General features: G+C 35.5%; 2 protein-coding genes across 2 annotated transcripts; one reads left to right on the top strand and one right to left on the bottom strand.

The window, feature by feature from the left end:
* Positions 1 to 1,665: 1,665 nt before the first annotated feature.
* LOC116292604 (uncharacterized) lies at positions 1,666 to 7,730 on the top strand. The gene is made up of 7 exons (XM_031699946.2): positions 1,666 to 2,225; positions 3,281 to 3,360; positions 4,030 to 4,127; positions 4,414 to 4,486; positions 5,215 to 5,273; positions 5,388 to 5,460; positions 6,257 to 7,730. Exons 1-7 carry the CDS (start codon positions 1,918 to 1,920, stop codon positions 6,472 to 6,474), a joined length of 909 nt encoding a protein of 302 aa, XP_031555806.2. The 5' UTR covers positions 1,666 to 1,917; the 3' UTR covers positions 6,475 to 7,730.
* On the bottom strand, positions 7,679 to 12,555 carry LOC116292605 (nucleoside diphosphate-linked moiety X motif 6). The gene is made up of 6 exons (XM_031699948.2): positions 12,275 to 12,555; positions 11,628 to 11,834; positions 10,998 to 11,053; positions 10,324 to 10,396; positions 9,792 to 9,839; positions 7,679 to 9,486 (listed from the first exon to the last, which is right to left on the bottom strand). Exons 1-6 carry the CDS (start codon positions 12,462 to 12,464, stop codon positions 9,116 to 9,118), a joined length of 945 nt encoding a protein of 314 aa, XP_031555808.2. The 5' UTR covers positions 12,465 to 12,555; the 3' UTR covers positions 7,679 to 9,115.
* Between the last annotated feature and the right edge of the window lie 69 nt (positions 12,556 to 12,624).

Genomic DNA, 12,624 nt, shown 5'->3' with positions numbered 1-12,624 from the left:
TAAACAGCAACTTCGAAATGAAAACCAACTATAGGCGTAATTACGAAAGTTCATAATCTTTAGGAAAATAAATAACCTCAGCATAAACCATAAACCAAGGTAATACAAAGAACTAGAGACTCATGACGTTGTACCCCACAGAGTTGCGAAGGGTGTTTCGATATAGCAGTTCATCACGAATGCTTACAAATGCTATGATATATATTAGCCTAAGGAAAATGGGCCAATCACAACTTAGAATTGAATTCCTATCGAAATAATTGAAGAAAAGCATTATTATAACAATGAATGAAAACAGTATATTTATCTGTTAAATTACTGAGTCGCGGCAAGGACAGTCTATTCAATAATAAATTTAGCCATTCGAAAACTGAACTTAAATCATAGAATTACAAAACCAAGTGTTTGCCAACGAACCATAATAAAACGAGCTAGTCAGTTCCGATGAACAAAAATTAAAGAGCTTTCAATGGAACTCCTTAAACGAAGACTTTTCAAGAGGCCTGTATAAAGTTCTACCGCCGTACGCCTGCGGATATTTGTATTGACCCTTTGTAAACATCCTCCAAACAGCATTTATAGAGCCTCTCCCGACCCCAGTCCCGTAGTTCAGTTCAGCGTCGATATGAATGGTTTGCGGATGTTTTGGAACCAATATACATTTATAAAGACTATGAACAACTTAAATAATTTTTTTATGCAGGCCAGACAGGAAATGGAAAGAAAAACATTCGAAATGGGATTTCTTTTCTTTCCTTTCCTTTCCCTCTCCTTTTCCTTTCCTTTGCTTTTCCTTTCCTTTCCTTTCCTTTCCTTTTCCTTTCCTTTCCTTTCCTTCCCTTTCCTTCCCTTCATTTTCCTTTTCTTCTTTTCCCTCTGTCTCTTTCTTTTTGCTTTCTTTTTCTCTCTAACCGGCACGAAAGAAAAAATTTCAAAAATCAACAAATCGATCAGATGATTTCTAAGGGTCTTCAACTTCCTCACTCATAACCATATTTTTCTTTATTTATCTGCCAGCAGCTGATTCGTATTTCGTTCTTTTCAGCAGGAATCAAATCATAAAGATCCAAAGCTATTAAGAATATCATCTCTCTTTTTCTTCTTCAACAGTTTTTTTTTTTAGCTTTTAGTAAATTACCCTGCGAGCAGAGCAGGGTATTAGTAAATCCACTCAAAGATTCATCAGAGTCCCGTCACTGCATGGTGCCGTCTTGGAAAAAAAAGAGTTACGTGATACTTCGAAATTAATATCCATATTTTGCTAAACGCTTAGGCAGGGAAATTATTGCTGACTATTAATGATAACAAATCTACGATCCTTCAACTTCGGACGGAAAATAGAGGCAGAAATTTATAACTTCCCTTCTCAAAGTTTTTTGTGGCTCAAGCTTTGGACCCATAAGCCTCGTTTTTATGTTACAATATTTTTACGAGATCTTCGAGTAGGAACATAAGTAAGAAGCATTGGCAACAAAACAGCTGGAAGACATCGAAAATCTTATTATTTATTTGAGCACAAGTTTCAAAAGGCGTTTTTCGCTGTGGACTTATAATAAACATTAGGAAGACATTGGCCCTGGCTTTCATTTCATATTCGACCAATTAAATCGAGGCAAGCATTAAGCTGTCAACTGAAGCGTAGCAACAATGGGTATCCAAGCGATAGGATTGTTGTTAGTATTACAAGGTTAAATCGTGTGCAGTCAACTTAAAGCTAAACGCTTTTTCTTAAATCCTTTTGTGAAGGGTATTTCAAGAGTTTTCGTTATCAAGAACCATCAAATGAGAATCTAAAAGCCAAAGGGTTTTTTGAAGGATATTATTTGAGGGGACGCTGCGGTCTCATCGATCGCCTTTTCACAGCTAGTGTTAGCCGGGGCCTGATTGATTATCGAAGAGTGTTCTTTTTGATCGACAATGACACATATCCTCACGAATCCTCATCTACCACCACAAGGGGTGAAATTCCGCTCCAAATCAGCAGAAATAAGTCGAAAGCATGTCCACAAAGGAGGCCTGTCGAATAAAGAGCTTGATCGGATTCGTAGTTTTTCAAGGCAATCGTGGAATCGACTATACGAAGACCCTGGAAACCCATTACCACGCGTAACAACTAACCATTATCAAACGACTTATACAACGAGCTTTAGTTATAAGAAATTAGACGAAACCACACCATCGAGAGCTACATCACCAACAAGGAGAAACAATCCACATCCAACCAAGTGAGTACACAGTAACTTCAGGATATTGTAGTAGGCACAATGATACGTAAATGATGGTTGTTGAATATTTATACCATATACATAATAGCCGTCTTACTGATAGATAGTGTTTCTTTATATTGATATATACCTATTTTCAAAAATCGTTGTCGCACCAAAAGCCTCAAGCAACAAGCCAAGACACGCCGGTACTTTTAGCTGTAATTAGTTTATTCATGGTACATTTTTCATTTATTGACTTCACAAATTGCTCCAAGCATTAAGGCTGCTTGAGATGATAATTAGTGGAGAGCTATAGCCATTTGCATGAACCAAGAATAAATCAATTCTAATTAAAAGTACCGACGTTCTCTGGAGCCTTGGCTTGTTACTTGAGGCTCATGGTGCGACAACGATTTTTGAAATAGTAGGTGTATATAAAAAGAGAGCTTTTCAATTTCAATGTTATAAGAAATGGAAGATTCTTTCCTTGTCCCATATCCAACGTAATTCATTTTAAATATGTCATTATTAACAATTATTTATTATTTATACTATGAATTACATTTATTTTATTGATAGTACATTTATTTATCATATACTTTTTATTTATCTTCGTTTTTTAGCTTAATTTTGTTTTAATTTATTTATTATTATTTTGTTTTACATTATTATTAATATTGTTATTATTATCAATATTTTGCTTACTGACCACACAATTTTTTGCACAACAATTATTTCAACTTTATAAATGAGGTGTTTCTTTTTAGCTTGGTATCATTATTATAGATAAACTGCCTTAACAACCTTAAAATTGACCTTAAAACTACAAATTAATAACCTCATGCTTTTGCATTATATTTACCAATTTTTGTCTGCATGCTCTGGTCTTGCGCACGCTCTTTTTGATTATTCGTACAGGTATGTAACCATTGAACATCGCTCCAAACATTGTACCCTGATAATGGGTGCTTAGCCCGAAAGCTCAGTTATTAAATTTATCATTTTAAGGTTGTTGAAGCAGTTTATCTATAATTGGTTTATAAAACTAAGTGTTAACTGCTGTTTGTTTGCAGGGCATTTCTCCATCTGAGGATCAGGGAAGCTAGTGGTTTTCCAAGACCCAAGATTAAATTAGGGCAAGATCCTAATAGAGGTATGAAAAACCTTTTTAGACATTTTTATCAATACCTTGAAACAACCAGCTCTGGGCTGGAGTTTTGCATGTAAGGCTTTGCAGAGGGAGGAAAACTGAGAAACCTGGAGCAAAAACACCTTAGATCGAGAGAGAAACCAAACACTCTCTACTTGATATACTGCACATATCAGCTCAATTAGATACATTATTACTGCAGTACAAATACATAGATAGTCTATATATATTCTCGTAGGGCACGGGTTCAAATCCCGTTCAATTAGCAGCTGCATTAGTTACTTGACTCTCTACTAGTGTACTATCACTGCACCACCCTTGATTCCCAGAGAAAATCCCTCAAATCACTAGTAGGAACTTAACAAACTCTGCTCACATGTGCAATGCCAAGTCCAGGAATTGAAGCTGAGACTTCAGAGGTGAGAGAGGTGGACTACACTATACCACCCTCGATTTCCAAAGAATGTAAATGATACTGTGAAATATATTGAAGACATTCATACATTATTCTAACAAAATTGAGCTGTTGGTTATGAAAAGTAGCTCAAACAACAGTGGCACAGCTCAATGGGGTTGAACTGAAAGCAATGAGAACCAAAAGCCTCTGCTAGCTACTATATGGTCCATGTATGAAAGTAATGTTACCTATGGATTGATTTTATTTGTTCACAGTTCCTGGACGGCCAGAAAAAGAACCAATCAATATCCAGAGAACAATGTATTACACGTTGAAAGAAATAAAGGATTTACAGAAGCGAGGAGCTGATGGGGTACAGTAATCTAATCCTTGAAAAAAAAATTAAGAATTTTTTTATGAGTTACGTTGGTTACTTAGGGGGTTAAATAATAATTTATTAAGAGCAATATAACTTACATGTAGATGGGGTTTTTTTTGATACAGCCAATAAAATCTTGCAACTTAATTGCCACCCAAAATTGTTGCATTGTAGAGTAAATGTTGTTTATATTCATTTACCTCTCCATGCACAAATTTTCATTGCTACAAAAAATACTAAACTTAACTCTTTTTGCTTATGCATTTTTACGAATCTTTAGACTCTGAAGGCAATTATGCAACCAAAGGCTGTTCCCATAACACAAGCTTGGATGAAAAATGCTTCAAAGCGAGGTAAGTTATAGAATTCATTGATTATTTGTCACTAGGTAAAAAAAAACTATTTGTCACTAGCTTAAAGGAACCTATCAGGGACTAAGTTCCTTTCAGCTAGAGGTAAATGATAAATTCATTACTTTAAATTTCATCATATATTATACTAGAGGTAAATTATTAGTAGTAGAGGGAAATTATGATTTGCATGACCAGAAAATTCAAAGAGAATGGAAAAAATATGACAGTATGGCATGATGAAGTCCCAAGTTGAGCAAAATGATAAATTTAGAATTTTTTACTAAGGCCAAGTAAGAAAGAAAAATGTTTACCGTCCCAGCTCACTTTTTTTTTTTGGAGGGTAGGGGGGGCACCTATCTTTTTATTATTTGTTATTGGAAAAATCCTGGAAAACAAAAAGCAACAGAAGTTACTTTAACTTTGTACCCAGTTCCCCTAAATTGGGTACAAAGAGAGTAATATGTAAATAAACATGGCAATTGTCTGCATTTTGATTAAATAAAAAGTTAGTAAAGATTTTAAAAAGGTACCTGCCCGCTCTCTTATTTATTATAGAAATCCAGATGAGGAAAAATTTTTTAATTTTTATTTGGCTTAATCCATTAGTTATGGTAAAACATCTGACACTAGTGTTAAACTAATTGTTCATTGATAATGAATAATGTATGGTATACAGTGTCGTTCTAAGTTCTAATTTCTGCATGATCATTTATTCATATATTAACTAGATGTGACAGCTGTAACAAAGTTCCTTGAAGATGCTCAAGAGAATGGAGAGCTGGAAAAGGTATTTCCATTAAGATTTTAGCATTAAACTTAAACGACTTTAATATTTAATAAATATGTTATACACTGTACATTACTTTTCTCCTCATTTTTGATATTGCTTCAATAATTTCAGACTGTCACCACTACGTTTAAACCAGACATTGCTCCAGCAGTCAATAGGTGGTTGAAACAAGCAGGCAATGAAGGTACTAGGTTCTTTTTTAAAAAGATGGTTAGATTTTCCAAATGAAACTTAACAGAAAAAGAAAACTCATGTGTGAAGATGTGTGAATAGACCTCTACACATTGGGCGCAATGTTTTCCCATTTCAGACCACGTGTCACTCCCTTGAGAATAAGATTCTTTGTTTGAGCTGTATCAATATTCATGTGTCTTCTCAAGTGCAACTGAGTGCAAACCTTAAACAAAAAAATGATACTCTAGGGAATGAAATGTGGTCTGAAATGGGAAAACATTAGGTCAGAGCCGAAGAGGTCTATTAGGCAAAATTTCATGCCAAACATTGCTACAAATAACAGCTGCTCAATGGCTGGACATGACCACAGGCCAAATCCAACTAATAAACATGTGACTACATTTACATTTACCAGTTAGGTCATTCGCTCAATACTGAGCATTTTAGACCATACTAAATATCCAAAAAATAGTCAAAAACTGGCCGCAGAAGTGCCAATTTTGGCTGGACATTGTCTTTTTACCAGCAATAGACTTTTCCTAATGGAATACAGAATGTCCAACCAACAAACTAAGTGGTTATCAAATTTGTTATGTACATTTAGAATGCATTGTTTCTGAGTTACAGTAGACATTTACAATTTTCAGCAATGTTTCTGTTCCATGCTGTATATCAAAAACACATTAATTTTCAGCTTGTCCTACAAAGCAACAGTAACTAGGGAGATAGAATAATGAATGCAGGATCAGTGTAATAGGTTTAGCCCTGCTGAATTTCAAGTTTTTCTTCCTTTTTTTTATTTACAGAAAGAGAAGCAGTAATGAGACTTATCCAGACCCTATCATCAGATCCTTACCAAGAAGGATACATTAATCCTAAGCATACAGGTCAACTAGACCCAGATCGTTATCTGCTGGGGAAATATACCTTAAAAGACAGCACAAGAGACCTTACTTATGATGTCAACCCTGATTATCGACGAAAAAGGACTGAATTTTCAAGGGTTCCTGCCTCCTTCTTATGATGATCTTATTAACCTCATACTTAATGTAGTTAAAATAAACTTAGGGACTTAGGACAGTTGAAAGAAATTAGGTCAAAATTAATAGCAAGATCTAGATACAAGTTTTATGGGATAATATAAACTTGAATGTTTCCTTGCACAAAATTCCCAAAGCTTATTATTATTATTATCAAATTTCTGAATACTTGCCAATTAATTGCTGATTGTTGCTGCAATGTTTTCCCATTACAGACCACTTGTCATTCCCTGGAGTATCATATCTTTGTTTGAAGGTTGCCCATTAGAAGACACATGAACATGGATACAACTCAAACAAAGAATCTTATTGTCAAGACGTGTCATTCCCTAGAGTATCATTTCTATGTTTAAAGGTTGTGCTTGAGAAGACACATGAATATGGCTACGACTCAAACAGAGAATCTTATTCTCAAGACCATGTGTCATTCCCTAGATTATCCTTTCTTTGTTTAATGGTTACACATGAGAAGACACATGAATATGGATACAACTAAAACAAAGAATCTCATTCCCAAGAGAACGACATGTGGTCTGAAGTGGGAAAATGTTTCACCACAACAAGTTAGGTCTATTACAATGCCAATCTTTACGGATCTCGTGAACTTCTCTCTAATCAGTGTGCTGTAGGCATAAGGAGGAATAGACCCCTTGCAGTACGTCTGAATGCAGCTCAATTTGGAGGACATGACAATAGGTTTCCAGTTCTCATGAGATTGGAATTCTTTTGTTTTGTCCTCCAAATTGAGCTGCTTTGGCATCACATCCAAGGTGTCTATTGATGTTAACTGTACACAAATTTGCCTTGTAACAGTTACAATTATTAACTTCCCTTTCCTTCTCTTTATTTCTATGTCTTTCCATTTCTTCCAAATGTACCTAAAACATTATTACACCATCCCGGAGAAAAAAGTTTATTGATATACAACTTATTTAAAAAATTACACTTATTAGGCTATTTTTATTTAATTCTTGACCTCGTTCATTTGTAATATTTGTGTGTGATTTAAATATAATTTAGATAAATTTTTATCTACTGATGGGTTGCGACCATTTTCGAGAGAGTTAAAAGAGACCTGGCAGCCACGTTGGTGATATTAATCATGATACCAAGGAGCTCGAGGGTGGTGGGAAATCTTTAAAAATACCACTGTCATGGCTGCTACAACATGACATCCATTAAAATTAAAATTATGTGATTATTGTCTATAATTTATCAATAAAAATATTTAAACTATTAAGGTCCATGTTTATGGTGTGTTGTTGTTATTGTCACTTAGTCCTAGGATTTCACAGTTATGTCCTACAGGTAAAGTTCAAATTCATTACGAAATTGGACTCTTACTTTTTTGTTGTCGCTGTGATACTACACATTTGTATATTACATTTAGGGTGCTCACCTCTTGCAAATGTGACCCAGGTTTGATTCCTGGACTCGGTGTCATGTGTGAGTAGAATTGCTTGTTGATTTTCTTTTGTGCTTTGAGAGAAAATTTATCAACTTTTAAATTCCAATTGATCATGGAACAAGGCATGCCACGTGTTTGTTTACCATTGGCTATAAAATGCCACCCCCGTAAAAACAAGGACCATTTCAAACACACCCTAATGAATTTTAATTAAAACTATTATTTATATGACAAATGATACATGGGTATACCCTCGTAAAAAATTAAAGTTATTGTAATTGAACTGGCAATAACAGTGCAATCTTAGCTTTTGCATATTTTGCAATGCAATTTTTGTGCTTTTGCAACCCAGATGCAACTAGTTATGACAGAGTCGTTTAGGATACTGTGCAGAAGCCTGTATTGATAGCTTCAATAACAATATTGATACACAGATCCTACTACAGTTCAAATAATTTAAAATGATGCATCATGGTCTAGCTTGGGTGCAAACAATACCATATTGATAGAATGCAAATAATATACCCGTGAAATAGGATGAAATAGGAGATAGCACTTAATTAGACAAAACATTGAGGCAAGACAAGGGCACGGGCGTTTACTAGAGTAACAACTCAATACGCAAATGAATAGATATGAAAATGTGAACATGTCAAATTACATACATGTCAAGGAAAAGCATGTACAACAAAATATTGTTTCAGTTTTGGTAAGTGTGTTTAAAAATATTTAAAAATGCGAACCCTTGAGTAGCACACGTACACTAGTTTACCCCTCGCAGCTTGCCTATTTTAACTAATTAGACTTAGGCAACCAAAGGTTAGTAATTAGTTAGCTAGCTATCTATTTCACAGATATATTATTTGCAATCTATAAGATGTGGTAATTTAAGAAAAGATGTTTGTACCCGATATAGACCACAATGCACCATGTTAGCTATCTCAAAAGTATGAATACAGTGTTGAGTGGCCCATTAGAACAATCATCAGTGACCCAGCTTAGTATGTATAATTATTAATTAGATATTATTAACTAAATTTATTACATTATTCATAGTAAATATCAGGATATTGACCTACGTATAGTCAATACCATGGATACATACCTCCTCATAATATATTCATTGGGATGTATATATTATCCGAGAATAAATCCCAACCGACATATTGGGGAAATTATAAACAAGACAGTATAATAAATATTATAATTCCCATAAGTCATCTGCTAGAGGCATTGATGTCTTTTTGCGCTCTTAAAGAATCAATACTATTGAGAGGTCTGTGATAGATATAAAACGTCTTGGTCGGGTCAACCCAGGAACGTAATTCACAGGCAGAAATATCAAAATGTTCAAATCCATATTTCATCCCATTTATAGCAAGTTTGGCGGCAATTTTTGTCAGTGGAGTAGTGTCTGGGTGGTCAATGACTTCGCTGAGGTGCATCCATTCACAGGCCATTATTTCGTCATCACATAATATGACATCATATGTTAATGGTTTCATTCTACATACCACATAGATGTCTGACTTGTCGAATGTTGCTTTCATTTCATGTTGTTGACGAAAAAGAAGAAGAGACTGAAACTCTGATCAGAAATGAAAAAATAGTATTTATAATATGAAATTAATAATGAAAAAAATTATCCATTTTCAAAAAAAAAAATATATATATATATATATATATATAAAACCGTCCTTTTTTCACTAGGGTAGCACTTAATAGCCAGTGGCTAACAAACCTGTGGCCCTCATTCCATGATTGAATTGGAATTTAGGAGTTGATTTTTGGGGAGGGAGGAAAACCGGAGAACCCGGAAAACCCTCACATCGCTACGCCACATTAACCTTAAAAATTATTAAACCTGCATACCTTTAATATCATTAAACTGACCTGATTTAACTCCAGTTTCTTCGAACACTTCTCTTTCAGCTGTCAGACCTTTAGGCAAAAATATAAACTTCAAAATACTTTAAATAATTATAAAATAGATAAGTAAACATATATTGTAAGATATGTTTAACAATAACTATTTATGGTCCCAGAAAGTATACATATCTTCACCATTTAGTGGGACTAATGTTAAGTACCCTACACATGACAAAGCTAAAAACACTCTAGAATCAAGACAGCAAAGTGAATTTTTGAAGGGAGGGAAAAGGGGCTACTATTTTAGAAAAAAATTGCTTCCAAATTCAAAATGGAGCAATTGCTAAGACAATACATTCCAAGGAGGGGGAAAATGGGGGGTCAGTTAGCCCACCCCCTCCCTCTGCTACTTGTACAGTCCCTGAGATTTACCCTCTAGCTCATATCCTTCCACCTCTTGGAAATTCTTTTTCAGTCCCAACAGGAACATTCGTGACTAGATGTTTCATACAGTTTAATTTTTATTTTCTTGATTTACTGTTCTGTAAATTCTTACCAATGTTTTCTCCCGGGTCTGAAAGACCCCCAGGAAACTTCCAGAACATTTTCTTCGTGGTTCCTATTTTGTACTAAAATGCAAGATAATCATGTTATTTTAGAATAGATAAAAAGATTACATCCTGGAGGTATACACATTAAAAAAAACGGATTCCCAAATTGGGAATTGTTGGGAATCTCCTTGAATTCCCAATTCGAACACCAACTTTGGGATTTATTGTTGGGAATTTCCTTCTAATACCCAATAGAAAAACAAAATTCCCAACAAACTAACATTGGGAATCAGTGCCGCGTTCCCAATTTCATTCTCTCTTGGAATTGGATGGGAATTCGTTGGGAATTCAAGGAAATTCCCAACAAATTCCCAATTTGGGAATCCGTTTTTTTTTTTTCCTGTGATAGGAAAACTTTTAATCTGGGGGGGGGGGGGGGGGCATGGGGGGCACTCCTATATAGAAAGGCAGGGTTGCTGGAGGTACTGGCTCACTGTCTTGTAGTCCTTTTAGATTTGTGACACCCTAAGATGTACCAATTGAAATTGAAGATCCTGCCCTTCTTCTAACTTGTTGTTTCCCAAAGCAATAATAGATGACTAGTGAAAGCTAGCTTTGGCAGACACTTTGAAGATTTGTACAAGTACAGTACACATAAATTCTATTCAAATCAACCAACCTTCCTTTTGTCTTGTACAACCAGAACGTTTCCACTACTTTCATTAAGAACCAGACCTGAAGGAATTAGAAAACATGTTGTAAGACTGTGAAGGTATTAAGAAAAGACAGTATAAAGTTGCCATTAACTCAATGTTAGAGAACCTTTCCAGCTATTTCAAAAATATTGAAGAGGTGAAGTGCAAATGGAGATGTGTGAAAGGCGATTGCATAAACAAAAGAAACCATTCCCCCTGCAACCTTTTTTTGAAATGTAGGAAAAAATCTTCTTTATGAGAAATTGTCTGAGAAAAGGGGTTGATAATTTCTGGAACTTTATTGTATAAAATGGTGTTTTCAAATGACATCACAGCTGCCATATACAGGTGCACCTCTGACAATAACTATCCCATTAATACCCCCCCACCACACACACACACACACACATACACACACTCTGAGGACTTTTTTAATACAACCCCCTAGCCCCGGAAATTCCAATTTTCTTCCACACAAACTCTGTAATTTTGTTCTTTCTCTGCCCCCCCTCCCCCCTTCCCCACCCCTCAGAAATTACTAATTCCTATAAAGGGTTGGGGAGGGGGGGCATGAGTTAGCTCTCTAGGGACTGAGTGAAATGCTCCATACATACCTGACACCCCAACATGGTGTGTAGCATATACAGGTACTTTGCACTCTACTTTCTCTGGTAACCATTGAAACAACATTGCATAATCCCCCTCGGCATGGTGATAGACAAAGCCATTCTTGAATGCTGATGGGATCAGATAACTCTTCTTGACAGGTACCTTGACCCACATTGATCTTTTTCCATCATCCTTCCATTTCTGTATGTCATCTGTGTTAAAAAATATTTAAAATTATAAATTTATATGAATTGGGGACTTGCAGTCTAGGATCAACTAATGCACCTTCTCACACTGTTTTGCTTCTGCATTTTAGGGCCCATGGCAGGGGAGGGGGGGGAAGCAGATTGATTGGCATGGGCCTCTCATCTACATCATTAATTATTCAGTATGTACATGATACCCCATGGAGAATCCTGCAGGCACAGCTGGAGGAGAGAATATTCAAACTAAATACTAGAAAAAAAAGGAAAGATTTGAGTGAAAGAAGCAGTTCTGCATAAAACTTGGACTATGATTACAGTCACATTAATATCCTGGCCTGTACAATACTACAAATCAAATATTTTCTATGGCGTATTTTAGTCGGTCAAAGGTCAGTTCAGCTTACTCTATGGCATATTTTAGTGGATCAAAGGTCAGTTCAGCTTACCCCTGAGTATTCTCGAGAATTCTCTGGTATCTATGCTTTCTGGCAGTTGTTCTAAGTCAGTCTGGATTCCATTGAACGCGACGCGTTGCCATTTTAGCTGCATCAGTTCTATACTCGTAGAAATATTTCTGACAATTACTTTCCTTAGAAGCTGAGAGTGGATTCCACTCTTTAGGATACTATTGAACATCTTAATCGTGAAGTGAACGATTATTATCTTAAAGAAAGATAGATATTTTCAGTCTTGAATCTTCAGATTTCATAACATAATGTTATGTTGACTGAAGGGCGCCATTTTGTATTCAAACCACAGGAAGCCCAACCAAATCATTATGGGGCTGTACTGCCGA

The sequence above is a fragment of the Actinia tenebrosa genome, unplaced genomic scaffold, assembly GCF_029948245.1.
Source record: "Actinia tenebrosa isolate PJP-AT-01 unplaced genomic scaffold, QUT_ActTen_1.0 PGA_scaffold6__47_contigs__length_16458017, whole genome shotgun sequence".
In the NCBI taxonomy this organism is placed as follows: Eukaryota; Metazoa; Cnidaria; class Anthozoa; order Actiniaria; family Actiniidae; genus Actinia; species Actinia tenebrosa.
This window is presented reverse-complemented; position numbering and strand designations above follow the sequence as displayed.

What these genes read in the sequence shown, in the direction of transcription:
- LOC116292604 (XM_031699946.2), top strand. Translation starts at nt 1,918, where the DNA reads ATGACACATATCCTCACGAATCCTCATCTACCACCACAAGGGGTGAAA. An exon ending in AGGGCAAGATCCTAATAGAG is followed by an intron (nt 3,361 to 4,029) that starts GTATGAAAAACC and finishes ATTTGTTCACAG; the next exon opens with TTCCTGGACGGCCAGAAAAA. An exon ending in GAAAAATGCTTCAAAGCGAG is followed by an intron (nt 4,487 to 5,214) that starts GTAAGTTATAGA and finishes TATATTAACTAG; the next exon opens with ATGTGACAGCTGTAACAAAG.
- LOC116292605 (XM_031699948.2), bottom strand. Translation starts at nt 12,464, where the DNA reads ATGTTCAATAGTATCCTAAAGAGTGGAATCCACTCTCAGCTTCTAAGG. An exon ending in TTGTACAAGACAAAAGGAAG is followed by an intron (nt 10,397 to 10,997) that starts GTTGGTTGATTT and finishes CTTGCATTTTAG; the next exon opens with TACAAAATAGGAACCACGAA. An exon ending in AGAAACTGGAGTTAAATCAG is followed by an intron (nt 9,487 to 9,791) that starts GTCAGTTTAATG and finishes ATTTCTGATCAG; the next exon opens with AGTTTCAGTCTCTTCTTCTT.